Source organism: Caretta caretta, chromosome 28, assembly GCF_965140235.1.
Source record: "Caretta caretta isolate rCarCar2 chromosome 28, rCarCar1.hap1, whole genome shotgun sequence".
In the NCBI taxonomy this organism is placed as follows: domain Eukaryota; kingdom Metazoa; phylum Chordata; order Testudines; family Cheloniidae; genus Caretta; species Caretta caretta.
This window is the reverse complement of record NC_134233.1, coordinates 15,915,160-15,933,177: the sequence shown is the minus strand read 5'-3', so window position 1 is coordinate 15,933,177 and position 18,018 is coordinate 15,915,160. Positions and strand designations below refer to the sequence as shown.

The 18,018-nt window shown below is 56.4% G+C and overlaps 2 protein-coding genes across 2 annotated transcripts in view; both read left to right on the top strand.

Moving 5' to 3' along the window:
• Positions 1-18,018, top strand: part of LOC125628610 (uncharacterized) — a 49,480-nt gene that overhangs the window by 25,740 nt on the left and 5,722 nt on the right. The gene's annotated exons all lie outside the window — the stretch shown is intronic.
• Positions 7,951-18,018, top strand: part of LOC125628627 (uncharacterized) — a 53,766-nt gene continuing 43,698 nt past the window's right edge. Inside the window, exons 1-2 of the mRNA XM_075123943.1 lie at positions 7,951-8,104; positions 15,958-16,084. Coding sequence (XP_074980044.1) covers positions 7,964-8,104; positions 15,958-16,084 — 268 coding nt within the window. The 5' untranslated portion in view covers positions 7,951-7,963. The remainder of the gene's footprint in view (positions 8,105-15,957; positions 16,085-18,018) is intronic.

Sequence of the window (18,018 nt, the reverse complement as noted above, 5' to 3'; positions counted from 1 at the left end):
AGGCCCCAAAGTCGGGGGTGGGGGTGGGGGGGTAATAGGACCCTATAGAAGAGAAAGGCCCCAAAGTCGGGGGTGGGGGGTGGGGGGGTAATAGGACCCTATTGAAGAGAAAGGCCCCAAAGTCGGGGGTGGGGGTGGGGGGGTAATAGGACCCTATTGAAGAGAAAGGCCCCAAAGTCGGGGGTGGGGGTGGGGGGGTAATAGGACCCTATTGAAGAGAAAGGCCCCCAAAGTCGGGGGTGGGGGTGGGGGGGTAATAGGACCCTATTGAAGAGAAAGGCCCCCAAAGTCGGGGGTGGGGGGTAATAGGACCCTATAGAAGAGAAAGGCCCCCAAAGTCGGGGGTGGGGGTGGGGGGGTAATAGGACCCTATAGAAGAGAAAGGCCCCCAAAGTCGGGGGTGGGGGTGGGGGGGTAATAGGACCCTATTGAAGAGAAAGGCCCCCAAAGTCGGGGGTGGGGGGTAATAGGACCCTATAGAAGAGAAAGGCCCCAAAGTCGGGGGTGGGGGTGGGGGATAATAGGACCCTATTGAGGAGAAAGACCCCAAAATCAGGGGTGGGGGTGGGGGGTAATAGGACCCTATTGAAGAGAAAGGCCCCAAAGTCGGGGGTGGGGGGTGGGGGGTAATAGGACCCTATTGAAGAGAAAGGCCCCAAAGTCGGGGGTGGGGGTGGGGGGTAATAGGACCCCATTGAAGAGAAAGGCCCCAAAGTCGGGGGTGGGGGGTGGGGGGTAATAGGACCCGATTGAAGAGAAAGGCCCCAAAGTCGGGGGTGGGGGGTGGGGGGTAATAGGACCCTATTGAAGAGAAAGGCCCCAAAGTCGGGGGTGGGGGTGGGGGGGTAATAGGACCCCATTGAAGAGAAAGGCCCCAAAGTCGGGGGTGGGGGGTGGGGGGTAATAGGACCCGATTGAAGAGAAAGGCCCCAAAGTCGGGGGTGGGGGGTGGGGGGTAATAGGACCCGATTGAAGAGAAAGGCCCCAAAGTCGGGGGTGGGGGTGGGGGGGTAATAGGACCCTATAGAAGAGAAAGGCCCCCAAAGTCGGGGGTGGGGGTGGGGGGGTAATAGGACCCTATAGAAGAGAAAGGCCCCCAAAGTCGGGGGTGGGGGTGGGGGGGTAATAGGACCCTATTGAAGAGAAAGGCCCCCAAAGTCGGGGGTGGGGGGTGGGGGGTAATAGGACCCTATAGAAGAGAAAGGCCCCAAAGTCGGGGGTGGGGGTGGGGGGTAATAGGACCCTATTGAAGAGAAAGACCCCAAAATCAGGGGTGGGGGTGGGGGGTAATAGGACCCTATTGAAGAGAAAGGCCCCAAAGTCGGGGGTGGGGGGTGGGGGGTAATAGGACCCTATTGAAGAGAAAGGCCCCAAAGTCGGGGGTGGGGGTGGGGGGGTAATAGGACCCCATTGAAGAGAAAGGCCCCAAAGTCGGGGGTGGGGGGTGGGGGGTAATAGGACCCTATAGAAGAGAAAGGCCCCAAAGTCGGGGGTGGGGGGGTAATAGGACCCTATTGAAGAGAAAGGCCCCAAAGTCGGGGGTGGGGGGTGGGGGGGTAATAGGACCCTATTGAAGAGAAAGGCCCCAAAGTCGGGGGTGGGGGTGGGGGGGTAATAGGACCCTATTGAAGAGAAAGGCCCCAAAGTCGGGGGTGGGGGGTGGGGGGTAATAGGACCCTATTGAAGAGAAAGGCCCCAAAGTCGGGGGTGGGGGGGTAATAGGACCCTATTGAAGAGAAAGGCCCCAAAGTCGGGGGTGGGGGTGGGGGGTAATAGGACCCTATTGAAGAGAAAGGCCCCAAAGTCGGGGGTGGGGGGTGGGGGGGTAATAGGACCCTATTGAAGAGAAAGGCCCCAAAGTCGGGGGTGGGGGGTGGGGGGTAATAGGACCCTATTGAAGAGAAAGGCCCCAAAGTCGGGGGTGGGGGTGGGGGGTAATAGGACCCTATTGAAGAGAAAGGCCCCAAAGTCGGGGGTGGGGGGTGGGGGGGTAATAGGACCCTATTGAAGAGAAAGGCCCCAAAGTCGGGGGTGGGGGGTGGGGGGTAATAGGACCCTATTGAAGAGAAAGGCACCAAAGTCGGGGGTGGGGGGTGGGGGGTAATAGGACCCTATTGAAGAGAAAGGCCCCAAAGTCGGGGGTGGGGGTGGGGGGGTAATAGGACCCTATTGAAGAGAAAGGCCCCAAAGTCGGGGGTGGGGGGTGGGGGGTAATAGGACCCTATTGAAGAGAAAGGCCCCAAAGTCGGGGGTGGGGGGTGGGGGGTAATAGGACCCTATTGAAGAGAAAGGCCCCAAAGTCGGGGGTGGGGGTGGGGGGGTAATAGGACCCTATTGAAGAGAAAGGCCCCAAAGTCGGGGGTGGGGGGTGGGGGGTAATAGGACCCTATTGAAGAGAAAGGCCCCAAAGTCGGGGGTGGGGGGTGGGGGGGTAATAGGACCCTATTGAAGAGAAAGGCCCCAAAGTTGGGGGTGGGGGTGGGGGGTAATAGGACCCTATAGAAGAGAAAGGCTCCAAAGTCGGGGGTGGGGGGGTAATAGGACCCTAATGAAGAGAAAGGCCCCAAAGTCGGGGGTGGGGGGTGGGGGGTAATAGGACCCCATTGAAGAGAAAGGCCCCAAAGTCGGGGGTGGGGGGTGGGGGGTAATAGGACCCTATAGAAGAGAAAGGCCCCAAAGTCGGGGGTGGGGGGTGGGGGGTAATAGGACCCTATTGAAGAGAAAGGCCCCAAAGTCGGGGGTGGGGGGTGGGGGGGTAATAGGACCCTATTGAAGAGAAAGGCCCCAAAGTCGGGGGTGGGGGTGGGGGGGTAATAGGACCCTATAGAAGAGAAAGGCCCCAAAGTCGGGGGTGGGGGGGTAATAGGACCCTATTGAAGAGAAAGGCCCCAAAGTCGGGGGTGGGGGGTGGGGGGGTAATAGGACCCTATTGAAGAGAAAGGCCCCAAAGTCGGGGGTGGGGGTGGGGGGGTAATAGGACCCTATTGAAGAGAAAGGCCCCAAAGTCGGGGGTGGGGGGTGGGGGGTAATAGGACCCTATTGAAGAGAAAGGCCCCAAAGTCGGGGGTGGGGGGTGGGGGGGTAATAGGACCCTATTGAAGAGAAAGGCCCCAAAGTCGGGGGTGGGGGTGGGGGGTAATAGGACCCTATTGAAGAGAAAGGCCCCAAAGTCGGGGGTGGGGGTGGGGGGTAATAGGACCCTATTGAAGAGAAAGGCCCCAAAGTCGGGGGTGGGGGGTGGGGGGGTAATAGGACCCTATTGAAGAGAAAGGCCCCAAAGTCGGGGGTGGGGGGTGGGGGGTAATAGGACCCTATTGAAGAGAAAGGCACCAAAGTCGGGGGTGGGGGGTGGGGGGTAATAGGACCCTATTGAAGAGAAAGGCCCCAAAGTCGGGGGTGGGGGTGGGGGGGTAATAGGACCCTATTGAAGAGAAAGGCCCCAAAGTCGGGGGTGGGGGGTGGGGGGTAATAGGACCCTATTGAAGAGAAAGGCCCCAAAGTCGGGGGTGGGGGTGGGGGGGTAATAGGACCCTATTGAAGAGAAAGGCCCCAAAGTCGGGGGTGGGGGGTAATAGGACCCTATTGAAGAGAAAGGCCCCAAAGTCGGGGGTGGGGGGTGGGGGGTAATAGGACCCTATTGAAGAGAAAGGCCCCAAAGTCGGGGGTGGGGTGGGAGGGTAATAGGACCCTATTGAAGAGAAAGGCCCCAAAGTCGGGGGTGGGGGGTGGGGGGTAATAGGACCCTATAGAAGAGAAAGGCCCCAAAGTCGGGGGTGGGGGGTAATAGGACCATATTGAAGAGAAAGGCCCCAAAGTCGGGGGTGGGGGGTGGGGGGGTAATAGGACCCTATTGAAGAGAAAGGCCCCAAAGTTGGGGGTGGGGGTGGGGGGTAATAGGACCCTATAGAAGAGAAAGGCTCCAAAGTCGGGGGTGGGGGGGTAATAGGACCCTATTGAAGAGAAAGGCCCCAAAGTCGGGGGTGGGGGGTGGGGGGTAATAGGACCCCATTGAAGAGAAAGGCCCCAAAGTCGGGGGTGGGGGGTGGGGGGGTAATAGGACCCTATTGAAGAGAAAGGCCCCAAAGTCGGGGGTGGGGGTGGGGGGGTAATAGGACCCTATTGAAGAGAAAGGCCCCGAAGTCGGGGGTGGGGGTGGGGGGGTAATAGGACCCTATTGAAGAGAAAGGCCCCAAAGTCGGGGGTGGGGGTGGGGGGTAATAGGACCCCATTGAAGAGAAAGGCCCCAAAGTCGGGGGTGGGGGGTGGGGGGTAATAGGACCCTATTGAAGAGAAAGGCCCCAAAGTCGGGGGTGGGGGGTGGGGGGTAATAGGACCCTATTGAAGAGAAAGGCCCCGAAGTCGGGGGTGGGGGTGGGGGGGTAATAGGACCCCTTTGAAGAGAAAGGCCCCAAAGTCGGGGGTGGGGGGTGGGGGGGTAATAGGACCCTATTGAAGAGAAAGGCCCCAAAGTCGGGGGTGGGGGTGGGGGGGTAATAGGACCCCTTTGAAGAGAAAGGCCCCGAAGTCGGGGGTGGGGGGTGGGGGGTAATAGGACCCTATAGAAGAGAAAGGCCCCAAAGTCGGGGGTGGGGGTGGGGGGTAATAGGACCCTATTGAAGAGAAAGGCCCCCAAAGTCGGGGTTGGGGGTGGGGGGTAATAGGACCCTATTGAAGAGAAAGGCCCCGAAGTCGGGGGTGGGGGGTGGGGGGTAATAGGACCCTATTGAAGAGAAAGGCCCCAAAGTCGGGGGTGGGGGGTGGGGGGTAATAGGACCCTATAGAAGAGAAAGGCTCCAAAGTCGGGGGTGGGGGGGTAATAGGACCCTATTGAAGAGAAAGGCCCCAAAGTCGGGGGTGGGGGGTGGGGGGTAATAGGACCCCATTGAAGAGAAAGGCCCCGAAGTCGGGGGTGGGGGTGGGGGGGTAATAGGACCCCATTGAAGAGAAAGGCCCCAAAGTCGGGGGTGGGGGTGGGGGGGTAATAGGACCCCTTTGAAGAGAAAGGCCCCAAAGTCGGGGGTGGGGGGTGGGGGGGTAATAGGACCCTATTGAAGAGAAAGGCCCCAAAGTCGGGGGTGGGGGGGTAATAGGACCCCTTTGAAGAGAAAGGCCCCGAAGTCGGGGGTGGGGGGTGGGGGGTAATAGGACCCTATAGAAGAGAAAGGCCCCAAAGTCGGGGGTGGGGGTGGGGGGTAATAGGACCCTATTGAAGAGAAAGGCCCCCAAAGTCGGGGGTGGGGGTGGGGGGTAATAGGACCCTATTGAAGAGAAAGGCCCCAAAGTCGGGGGTGGGGGTGGGGGGTAATAGGACCCCTTTGAAGAGAAAGTTCCCGAAGTCGGGGGTGGGGGGTGGGGGGTAATAGGACCCTATAGAAGAGAAAGGCCCCAAAGTCGGGGGTGGGGGTGGGGGGTAATAGGACCCTATTGAAGAGAAAGGCCCCCAAAGTCGGGGGTGGGGGTGGGGGGTAATAGGACCCTATTGAAGAGAAAGGCCCCGAAGTCGGGGGTGGGGGGTGGGGGGTAATAGGACCCTATTGAAGAGAAAGGCCCCAAAGTCGGGGGTGGGGGGTGGGGGGTAATAGGACCCTATAGAAGAGAAAGGCTCCAAAGTCGGGGGTGGGGGGGTAATAGGACCCTATTGAAGAGAAAGGCCCCAAAGTCGGGGGTGGGGGGTGGGGGGTAATAGGACCCCATTGAAGAGAAAGGCCCCGAAGTCGGGGGTGGGGGTGGGGGGGTAATAGGACCCCATTGAAGAGAAAGGCCCCAAAGTCGGGGGTGGGGGGTGGGGGGTAATAGGACCCTATTGAAGAGAAAGGCCCCAAAGTCGGGGGTGGGGGGTGGGGGGTAATAGGACCCTATTGAAGAGAAAGGCCCCGAAGTCGGGGGTGGGGGTGGGGGGGTAATAGGACCCCTTTGAAGAGAAAGGCCCCAAAGTCGGGGGTGGGGGGTGGGGGGGTAATAGGACCCTATTGAAGAGAAAGGCCCCAAAGTCGGGGGTGGGGGGGTAATAGGACCCCTTTGAAGAGAAAGGCCCCGAAGTCGGGGGTGGGGGGTGGGGGGTAATAGGACCCTATAGAAGAGAAAGGCCCCAAAGTCGGGGGTGGGGGGTGGGGGGTAATAGGACCCTATAGAAGAGAAAGGCCCCAAAGTCGGGGGTGGGGGTGGGGGGTAATAGGACCCTATTGAAGAGAAAGGCCCCGAAGTCGGGGGTGGGGGGTGGGGGGTAATAGGACCCTATTGAAGAGAAAGGCCCCGAAGTCGGGGGTGGGGGGTGGGGGGTAATAGGACCCTATAGAAGAGAAAGGCTCCAAAGTCGGGGGTGGGGGGGTAATAGGACCCTATTGAAGAGAAAGGCCCCAAAGTCGGGGGTGGGGGGTGGGGGGTAATAGGACCCCATTGAAGAGAAAGGCCCCGAAGTCGGGGGTGGGGGTGGGGGGGTAATAGGACCCCATTGAAGAGAAAGGCCCCAAAGTCGGGGGTGGGGGGTGGGGGGTAATAGGACCCTATTGAAGAGAAAGGCCCCAAAGTCGGGGGTGGGGGGTGGGGGGTAATAGGACCCTATTGAAGAGAAAGGCCCCGAAGTCGGGGGTGGGGGTGGGGGGGTAATAGGACCCCTTTGAAGAGAAAGGCCCCAAAGTCGGGGGTGGGGGGTGGGGGGGTAATAGGACCCTATTGAAGAGAAAGGCCCCAAAGTCGGGGGTGGGGGGGTAATAGGACCCCTTTGAAGAGAAAGGCCCCGAAGTCGGGGGTGGGGGGTGGGGGGTAATAGGACCCTATAGAAGAGAAAGGCCCCAAAGTCGGGGGCGGGGGTGGGGGGTAATAGGACCCTATTGAAGAGAAAGGCCCCCAAAGTCGGGGGTGGGGGTGGGGGGTAATAGGACCCTATTGAAGAGAAAGGCCCCAAAGTCGGGGGTGGGGGTGGGGGGTAATAGGACCCCTTTGAAGAGAAAGGCCCCGAAGTCGGGGGTGGGGGGTGGGGGGTAATAGGACCCTATAGAAGAGAAAGGCCCCAAAGTCGGGGGTGGGGGTGGGGGGTAATAGGACCCTATTGAAGAGAAAGGCCCCCAAAGTCGGGGGTGGGGGTGGGGGGTAATAGGACCCTATTGAAGAGAAAGGCCCCGAAGTCGGGGGTGGGGGGTGGGGGGTAATAGGACCCTATTGAAGAGAAAGGCCCCAAAGTCGGGGGTGGGGGGTGGGGGGTAATAGGACCCTATAGAAGAGAAAGGCTCCAAAGTCGGGGGTGGGGGGGTAATAGGACCCTATTGAAGAGAAAGGCCCCAAAGTCGGGGGTGGGGGGTGGGGGGTAATAGGACCCCATTGAAGAGAAAGGCCCCGAAGTCGGGGGTGGGGGTGGGGGGGTAATAGGACCCCATTGAAGAGAAAGGCCCCAAAGTCGGGGGTGGGGGGTGGGGGGTAATAGGACCCTATTGAAGAGAAAGGCCCCAAAGTCGGGGGTGGGGGGTGGGGGGTAATAGGACCCTATTGAAGAGAAAGGCCCCGAAGTCGGGGGTGGGGGTGGGGGGGTAATAGGACCCCTTTGAAGAGAAAGGCCCCAAAGTCGGGGGTGGGGGGTGGGGGGTAATAGGACCCTATTGAAGAGAAAGGCCCCAAAGTCGGGGGTGGGGGGGTAATAGGACCCCTTTGAAGAGAAAGGCCCCGAAGTCGGGGGTGGGGGGTGGGGGGTAATAGGACCCTATAGAAGAGAAAGGCCCCAAAGTCGGGGGTGGGGGGTGGGGGGTAATAGGACCCTATAGAAGAGAAAGGCCCCCAAAGTCGGGGGTGGGGGGGCTCTGGGAGGAGACGGGCATTGAAACTGGGGACTGAGGCGGAAGCGGCGCCCGGGGCAGGCTGGGAGATGTAGTTCCTGAGTCTCCCGGGAGCGGAAGTGACGTCAGAGGGGGAGGCGGAGCCGGGCTGGGCTCGCGCGGGGCCGGGGAGCGGTTTGGCCGTTGGAGCTCTGGGCATGCGCAGATCGCGGGGGCGGGGGGGGCGGCGCGAGACCTTCGTTAACCCCCCCGTGCCCGGCCCGGGCCCCGCTCCCGCCGGAGCCGCCCTGGGGCCGCCCCGGGCTCCGCCCGCCCCGCTGCGGCGCTGCAGCCTCCAGGTACCGGAGCGAGCCCCGGGGGGTCAGGAGATGGGGGGCGGGGGGGAGACGGGGGGGCAGGAGAAGGGGGGCGGGGGGAGACCGGGGGGGCAGGAGAAGGGGGGCGGGGGGAGACCGGGGGGGGCAGGAGAAGGGGGGCGGGGGGAGACCGGGGGGGCAGGAGAAGGGGGGCGGGGGCGGCAGGAGAAGGGGGGCGGGGGGAGACCGGGGGGGCAGGAGAAGGGGGGCGGGGGGTGACCGGGGGGGGCAGGAGAAGGGGGGCGGGGGGAGACCGGGGGGGCAGGAGAAGGGGGGCGGGGGCGGCAGGAGAAGGGGGGCGGGGGGAGACCGGGGGGGCAGGAGAAGGGGGGCGGGGGGTGACCGGGGGGGTCAGGAGATGGGGGGCGGGGGGAGACGGGGGGGCAGGAGAAGGGGGGCGGGGGGAGACCGGGGGGGGCAGGAGAAGGGGGGCGGGGGGAGACCGGGGGGTCAGGAGATGGGGGGCGGGGGGAGACGGGGGGGCAGGAGAAGGGGGGAGACCGGGGGGGGCAGGAGAAGGGGGGCGGGGGGAGACCGGGGGGGCAGGAGAAGGGGGGCGGGGAGAGACCGGGGGCGGCAGGAGAAGGGGGGCGGGGGGAGACCGGGGGCGGCAGGAGAAGGGGGGCAGGAGAAGGGGGGCGGGGGGAGACTGGGGGGGCAGGAGAAGGGGGGCGGGGGGAGACCGGGCGGGGGGGGCAGGAGAAGGGGGGCGGGGGGAGACCGGGGGCGGCAGGAGAAGGGGGGCGGGGGGAGAGAGGGGGGGGCAGGAGAAGGGGGGCGGGGGGAGACCGGGGGGGCAGGAGAAGGGGGGTGGGGGGAGACCGGGGGAAATCTCGGCGCAGCCCGGACGTGGCCCGGGGGGGGGAGGAGCCGGGGCCCCCCCCGGGGAGCAGGGAGAGGCGGGGGGGGGCTGAGATCCCCTCGGATTTACCGCTGCCCCCTCCCCTGGGACCCCCCCGCTCCCGCCCTGCCCCCTTTCTGTCTCCACAGCAGCGAGGGGGAGCCCGGGTGCCCCCCCCAGGTGCTGCAGGGCCCCCCACAAAATCCAGGGTCCGGGAGCGGCGGAGCCCCCGGCTGAGGTCGGGCCCCTGTCGCGCCGGGCTCTGCACAGACCCTGTCGAGGTCGGGGCCCCCTTGGGACAGGGGCTGCGCAGACCCCCCGGGTACCCCCACCTGCCATTCGACGCCCGCCGCTGGCCCATGCCGCCGGCTCGGGCGCCCAGGGCTCGGGCGAAGGGGCTGGTTCAGGGCAGGGCAGGGGTCTGGGCTCGGGCTGGAGGACCCTGCGAGGTGGGAGGGGGCCGGGCCTTGGGCTGCAGCCCAAGCCGGACCATCGACGCCCCCATTCAACAGCCCCGCAGCCTGAGCCCTGTGAGCCCCTGTCCGCGGGCACGGGCCGGCCGCCGGTGCCCACCTGCAGGGTAGACGTGCCCACAGCGACCGCGGGTCCTTGCCACAAAAACCCCAAAGGCTAAATCGGGAAATGGTGGGCGGCTGCTCTCCGTTTTACAGATGGGGAAACTGAAGCTCAGAGAGCTGAAGTAAGTTGCTCAATTTTTCTTAGAGCATTTGGGGAGAAACTTTGGAGATATTTGCTGCTAGCAGTCGCAGATCAGCTACATGGCATTGTAGGCAGTCCCATCGTACCATCCCCTCCATAAAGGTATCCAGCTCAGTCTGGAAACCAGTGGGTTTTTTTGCCCCCACTGCTCCCCTTGGGAGGCTGTTCCAAAACTTCACTTCGATGGTTAGAAACCTTCGCCTGATTTCAAGCCAAAACTTACTGATGGCCAGTATCCATTTGTTCTAGGGTCAACATTGGTGCTTAACCTAAATAACTCCTCTCCTTCCCTGGTATTTATCCTTGTGATGTATGTATAGAGAGCAATCCTATCTCCCCTCAGCCTTCTTTTGGTTCGGCTAAACAAGCCAAGCTCTTTGAGTCTCTTCTCATAAGGCAGGTTTTCCATTCCTCGGGTCATCCTAGTAGCTCTTCTCTGCACCAGTTCCACTTTGAATTCATCCTTCTTAAACATGGGAGACCAGAATGGCCCACAGTATTTCAGATGAGGTCTCATCGGTACCTTGTATAACAGGACTAACCCTTCCCTGTGTCTACTGGAAATACCTCGCCTGATGCATCCTAGGACTGCATTAACCTATTTCACGGCCGTGTCCCATTGGCAGCTCATAATTATCCTGTGGTCAACCAATACACCTAGGTCTTTTTCCTCCTCTGTCACTTCCAACTGATAAGTCCCCAGCTAATTGCAAAAATTCTTGTTATTGGTCTCTAAGTGAATAATTTTGCACTATTAATTTTCATCCCATTTCTATTACTCCAGCTTTCTTCAAGGTCATGCAGATCTTGGATGATATTCCTGGCCTCCTCCATGTTGGCAATCCCTCCCAACTTTGTGTCACCCCCACTTTTTGTGCCAAGGTCACTAATAAAAATGCTGAATAAGATTGGTCCCAAGATTGATCTCTGGTAAACAGGGGGAAAATACACAAACCAAACCAGCCAGAGAGAGAGGACTTTGGTTTTACCCCACTGGCTAACCACAAGTCACACAAGCAATTCCCCTAGGCCCTCCCTGAATGTTTGTTTAAATCACTTGGTGGTGGCAGCATACCGTCCAAGGACAAAAGGAATTTGTACCTTGGGGAAGTTTTTAACCTAAGCTAGTAGAAATAGGGGGTCTTTCATGCGGGTCCCCACATCTGTACCCTAGAGCTCAGAGTGGGGAGGGAACCCTGACAGCTGCTGGGTGATTCTAAAGTGCTGCTTCCCTCTCCTGTTCTTTTTCTTATGGTGGAATGGGAATAATGGTCATGCTTTCCAATGCCTCTCTCCTTCTCCACCTCCTCCTCCTGCCACCATTTCCAGCTCTGTCTCCCCTTCTTGTCCATCCCCTCCAGCCCTCTCTGAGCACTGTAGGACCCAGTAGCTGTCAGCTGTCCTAGGCGCTGCACACACGTATTACAGGCAACAGCTGCATATGGTCTGGTGCATGTTACCTTGGACCTGAGGTAGCTTGATCTGCACACTGAGCTGGGTCCCTCACTGCTACTTCCAGCTGGGCCTCCTGCCCCTGGTCCAGCTCTGCCCAGTCTGCCCCTCCCCTGTACACTCTGGCCTGCCCCTCCATACCATACACGGGTGACATCTACCTTTAAACTATTCATATTTTGGAATTCAGATGATTAAATTTGTGTTACCTTGAGCTCCCCGACCCCAGTTTCAGTTGTTTGGTGGTGCCCCCATGGTTTTCCATTGATAGTTTGGGAGGGAGCAAGGCTGGTCACTTGAGCACTGTGTTACCTTGCCAGCTGACTCGTGAGAAGTGACAATTCCCTCTTGGGTGGATGGGCCAGTCCCGGGACCTGTTACCTCTCAGTGATTGATTTTCCATTCCAAGTCCATAAAGTAAATTTTCAATATAAACACTTCTTTCGTTACATATGACCCATACATTGATCTCTCAGTCGTTATGAGTCTTGAGCAGTTACGAGCTTTCTGGAGACACCTCACATGACCATCCTCAGAGAGATGTGTTTGGTGTGATGGGTTTGTCAGGTCTCAGGTGAGAACTGCTGGCAAAGACCAAGTGACCCTTTGCCAAGGGATCTCTGTGTCACTGCTAACCCCCGTAGGCCAGGGAGAGGACAACTTTCTGCCAATGGCTTTCAGGACGGGTGCTGAGTTCACTGCAGTGCCCCTCGTCCCCTCTCCATTTCCCTTCTCGGTGTGCTGTCTGGGATGCTGCCCCGCTTCCTGCTCCCCAGGCCACCCCGTATCTATTCCATGTGCCAGGCTGCTGGCATCCCCCAGTGAGAGACTGTCCAGCCCATCGAACTGGTGCCAAACTGCTGGGCCTCCCTCGGGTAAGGCAGAGCCCTGAATGTTGCCAGCCCTCTCTTTGGGGCTGGAGATCCTCTACAGACTGTTCCCTTCCCAGGGTTGTCCCCCTCTGAGTAGAGTAGGTCTCTCCTGTTAACTCCTGCTCCAGTCCTGGCATGGTTTGCAGGTGTGGAGGATATGGCCAGTCCAGATTACGGCAGCAGTTTAACCCCTTCTGTGACAGTGTGGGGTTTATATAGCCCTTCACAGGCACCTAGGCCGAGGGAAAGACTCCCTATCAGCCCCATGCCTGATGTGGTGGGGAGACCCACTGGCAACATTGCCTTTGAGGGGGTGCTGCTCCCTCCTGCTCCCACTCCCTCCCCTCCCCTTTACAGCCACCACAATGCCTGTCACCTTCACTTCCTGAAGGCCTGAGGGGTGACCCCCGGAAGGTGTGTTTTGTTATCCCTTTCCCTACCCCCGCCCCCCAAGGATCCATTGTGCACCCTCCGTAACTCACCTCTGTCTCAGGAGACAAGGTTGGTCATGGGGCATGGGTGATTCTATGCTGGAGATCCATCATCACTGAACGAGTGGCAGCCTTGACCCTCCTCGAAGGTTGCCGGGATGCTGATGTGCACTGGAGGAGAACTGGGGCTTGACTGAGTCCATGGACCATTTGGCCCACACGGTGTCACTGGAAAGCCTGCTCTGCGTGGCTGCCAATTGCTGCTGGAGGCGTTGCGCCCGTAAGTCCCTGTAACGCTGTCTTCAGTGACCCGAGAGCATGAGCACCAGCCTCAGGCAGACTGGTAAGAAGCAGGGAACAAACCCCAAATTGATTGTGAGGTCGATATGTAGATTTCACCAGCCAAGTATCCGGTGTAAAGGCTTCAGGCACTGTAACAGCATTAACATGGAATCACAGACAGTCCCCTTGGGTCATCCCGTAGATCTCACCATGTAGGTGAGCTCACCTTTGTGACGGATGGTCCCTTACACCAGGGGTTCTCCACCTTTTTCTTTCTGAGGCCCCCCCAACATGCTATAAAAACTCCACGGCCCACGTGGGCCACAATAACTGGTTTTCTGCATAGAAAAGCCAGGGCTGGCATTATGGGGTAGCAAGCAGGGCAACTGCCTGGGGCCCCATGCCACAGGGGCCCCCACAAAGCTACATTTCTTAGGCTTTTGGTTCAGCCCCTGGTGGTGGGGCTCAGGGCCCTGGACTTCAGCCTCATGCGCTGGGATTTCAGCTTTCTGCCCTGGGCCTCAGCGAGTCTAATACAGGCTTGCTTGACAGCCCCCTGAAACCTGCTAGTTTCTAATACAGGCTTGCTTGACAGCCCCCAGTGGGCCCCCGACCCCTGGTTGAGAACCACTACCTTACGCCACGAATCACAGCAATGTTCATGTTACTGCCAGTCCCAAAGGATCAGTCACTTCCTTTGGTGAACAGAATCTTCGAACTCACAACAAAGACAACATTTGTAGCCAGTCCTGTAATAACCTGTATTTAGATTTATTTAAAAGAAAACGAGAGTTGTTTACAAAGTTAAAGCAGATGAGTTAGTCTTAAATTTCAAAAGGTAATAGAAGCTTCTCTAATAAGCAAGCTCTACATATTCTTTAGGACTAACCCAGGCTAAGGAGCTGGGGATCTCTTGCTTATGCCTAGAAACTTTGCCCCCCAGAGTCCAAGCAGCATACACATCATCAGTTCCTTCTGTAGGGGGTTTTTTATCCCCTTCCTGCCATGTGCGATTTGCTTCTGGGAACTCAGCTAATGGGAAGTCAAGAGCACAACAACAGTCTTTTGTCATCTTTAATATTCCATAATAGTCTGGTGTTGATGGACCTTTCCTGCCAGGCAGGGTGTAACGCATTCTGTTGGCAATCAGCCCTTCACCGAGGTAAAGTCTCTCTCCTGTCTGGTGATTTACAGAGCCACAGAGGCTCACAATGCAGCTAGTCAGATATTAACCCAGGCAGCAACTCACAAGCGTTCAATAAAGTCTAAACACTAAACACATTCTTATAATTCTCATCCCTGTTTTAACAGTAGTTACACAGGTGAGCCAGACTGATTCCAGCTCTGCGTTTGTCCATGTTCAGTTAAGACTTGGGAGCTTTTTCAAAAGCTAACACCTCATCTGTCAGTGTCACAGGCAGGATGGGCAGGGTTGGTGTCTCTAGCCTCTGTTTGCCAGAAGCTGGGAATGGGTGACAGGGGATGGATCAGTTGATGATTCCCTGTTCTGTTCATTCCCTCTGATGAACCTGGCATTGGCCACAGATCTAGATGGACCATTGGTCTCCCTCGGTGGGCCATTCTGATGTTCACAGTCTCTATCAGGAGGATCTACTCATTTGGACTCACTGGGGAACCACAGAAAGAAACAAGGTGTGCTGAGGCAAGAAGGTCCTGTCTCACAGCCCGTGGGGTCATGTTTTCCAAAAGCTTTAAAACTAAGCCCAGCCCATGAAAGGGGGCACTCCCAGGAGAGACTGCATAAAGGCTGGAGCATCAAACGACTTTGTAAACCTGAGACAGCTGCCTTGGGGACAATGACAGGGAGGATCCCCCAAAGAGACTCCTTTGATTCTGCTTTTCTCTGGCCTTTGGTTTACAGAATCATAAAACTGGAAGGGATCTCCAGAGGTTGCTCAGGTCCAGTCCCCTTCACCCAAGGCAGGACTAAGTATTATCTCACCGTCCCTGAGAGGTGTTTGTGCAGCCTGCTCTTAAAAATCCCCAATGATGGAGATTCCACAACCTCCCAAAGCAATTTATTCCAGTGCTTAACCACTCTGACAGTTAGGAAGTTTTTCCTAATGTCCAACCAAAACCGTCCTTTCTGCAATTTAAGCCCATTGCTTCTTGTCTTATCCTCAGAGGTGAAGAAGAACAATTTAGCTTGTGATCCACTATGACCCCCAGTTCTCTTTCCACAGTACTCCTTCCTAGGCAGTCATCTCCCATTTTGTATGTGTGCAACTGATTGTTCCTTCCTAAGTGAAGTACTTCGGATTTTTCCTTATTGAATTTCATCCTATATACTTCAGACGATTTCTCCAGTTTGTCCAGATCAATTTGAATTTTAATTCTATCCTCCAAAGCACTTGTAACCTCTCCCAGCTTGGTATCATCGCAAACTTTATAAGTAGAATCGAAAGATTCTGTTACTGGGAGGGTTTCGCCCTGTCTCAGAGGGTTACACCCTGGTGGGAGGGGGCTAGGCCTGTACTGGAATAAGATCACTCTGTGCTTCACAGTGTGGGAGAACCTAAAATATCCATTAGCGGGGAAAAATCCTATGGGGAAATTGTTATGATTTGCTGAATATGATTTTCCTATTTGTGTGCATGTGTCATGTTTGTATCAACATCTTATGATATTAGTAGATCATCTGTTTTTCTCCAAATCCAGGACAGAAATATTTATTGAACGCTTTTACCTCTTCTGCATTATTTTTGATAATTCTGCCATTTCTGTCTAGTCATTTACCACTACTATTGTTAGGATTAATTTTGTACTTAATATACTTCTAAAAACTTCCTTCTTATTTTCATTGATTGATCATTGTTTTCTGATAGCTTCACTTACCAATTTTCTACAATTCTGACCTTCTAACTTTTATTCTTTACACTTGACTTCCCCTTTCTTCCATATATTTTATTTGGAGAGTGTTGGGATTCCTACCAGGGAGTCACCAGCAGGGTCCAGAGACAGCCCCATCTCCTCTATCAAGCTCTGGCTAGTAGCTATGTGATAAATGTGAAGACCCTGCCTCTGTCTGCCAGCTGGGAAACAGAAATGTCTTTCTTTCTACCCTCTGATGCCTCCTGGCTGCTCTAAGCAAGTTGGGCTGGGACTCTGTTAACGTGTGCCTCCCGTAGCTTCCATTTACCTGGTGGTGCTGTTCTGTGACTAGTGGGGTTGTGACTGGGACAGCAGATACTGAGTGTTGGACTCTTGCTCTTTCAGGGGCCGGTGAGTTTCGAGGAAGTGGCTGTGTATTTCACCAGGGAAGAGGGGGCTCTGCTGGACCCCATTCAGAGAACCCTCTACAGAGATGTCATGCAGGACAACTATGAGACGGTGGCCTTTCTGGGTACGGAGTCCTGTGCCTTCGGTTATTAGAAGCTGTGGGGTCTCTAAAGAACCTGAGTTGTAATAACTTTACACGTTTATTCATCACAGAAGTTTTGAGAAGTTTCCTTGCCCCCCCTTTTTTTGCCTTATCTCTCACCCACTAGTATAATTTTTGGACATGTGCTTTTTGGTGCTGTCAGTCATTTTAAAATTGCATTTAATGTATCCTTATTGGATACATTAATAACTACATTAATAACTGTAGCTTTCATGCATTTTCCTCATTTTAAGAGGAAAATATGTCACCTGTAGAATTCTAAATTGAGTAAATAGGTGTATGACTCATGGATGGCTTGTGTGACTGTCAGATGAGCTCCTCTTTTGATAGGAGAGTGAATAATCTTGCCCTTCAGGACCCCACGGGTGAAGGGAGAACAGAGCTGTGGGAGGGGAGGAGAAGCAGGGGAGTAGATAATTCTGGGGTTCCAGGACGTGGGGAGGGTGTGTGCAGGGTAAGAGCTCAGAAGCAGCAGGGAGGGATGAGGTAGTGAGAGACAAGGAGGGAACATAAGAAGCTCCCACGGTGCCGGGAAGTGGTGTCGGCTGAGAGTAATGGGAAGAAGGGGAGGGGAGTGTGGAGGAATAGCACTCAGGCAGTGGGCTGGGTGGGTCAGTGGGAGGGAGGAAATTTTTAGGGATCTAGAGCTGTGGGGGATCCCAGACCTTTAACCCCGAATCCCTACCCAAGCCTTGTTGCTTTAGAGCCTACACTCCAGTTTTATTTCTGTTCAGTTTCACTTCATTATACATTTCCCCCCCAAATACTATTATTTTAACTCTTGACCTCCCTCTCCCACTCATTACCCCCCTCCCCATGTCTACGCACAGAGACCCTGGCCACCGATCCCCAGTCCTTGCTGCACTCCTCCCTCCCATGGCAGGGCCGCTACCCAGGCACAAATGGGCACTTTGTTGGTGATGTCACAGGGTGGCAGTGTAGCCTGAACCATTTTTACACCCATAAGATTACGTCTTGGGGTACAGCTTGCCCTTGTCCATGGCGACTCACAGTTATTTATATGAATGGGGTACAACTGCTGAGACACTGCATAGCAACCTAATTGTGAAAGCCCGCCCCAAACTTCCTTCTTTCAGAATCCTGTGGTGTATTGCACCTGTTTGTGGTTACTCGTTAGTCTCTCAAAACGAGGGTGCAAAATATCTGACCTCGGGTTCTCTCCTTACGCCTGTTCAGGTAAATCCCAGACTTCAGCATAACTACTCCCACAAAGCCTCAGCCTAATATAAGGCCCTTAACTGTTGCAAGCTTACGCTATGTCTACACTTCCACGGTAAGTAGACCTACACTGTGCAACTCCAGCTCCCTGAATAATGTAGCTGCAGTCGATGTATCTTAGGTCGAGTTGCCGCAGGGTCTACTTACCTTACTCTTCTCGTCAGGGGTAGAGTACAGGGGTCGACTGGAGAGCGTTCTGCAGATGTTTTGGTGGGTCTTTACTAGACCCTCTACATCGACCATCGGTGGATCGATCTCCGAACTTTGATCTCGGCTGTAGTGTAGTCCCTGCCCTTAATAACCCATTTATTTCTGTTCACCTCCTTGCCCCTCCACCCATGTTCCAAGCTAATAAGCAATACTCTGATCATGACATTTTACCTCTAGCGAGTATAAAATTGCCCACAAGACAAGAGACTACGTCATAGATCATAAAATCAGGTCGGGGTCAACAGGAGTGAGAGTTTGGAAAGTCTTTTCCCCCCTCTCCCCATCTGCAGCAGCCACAAGCTGTCTTCCCTCCAGGCTCCTTGGATTTTTGAGCCTGGTCCTCCTGAGGTTGCACTGCCCAGTTCTTGTTTCTTACATTCTCCTTTTCTGGAAGAATTAGAGGCTGTTGCTCCCAAAATTTTGTGTTTAATTCCCCAGCCTTCTCC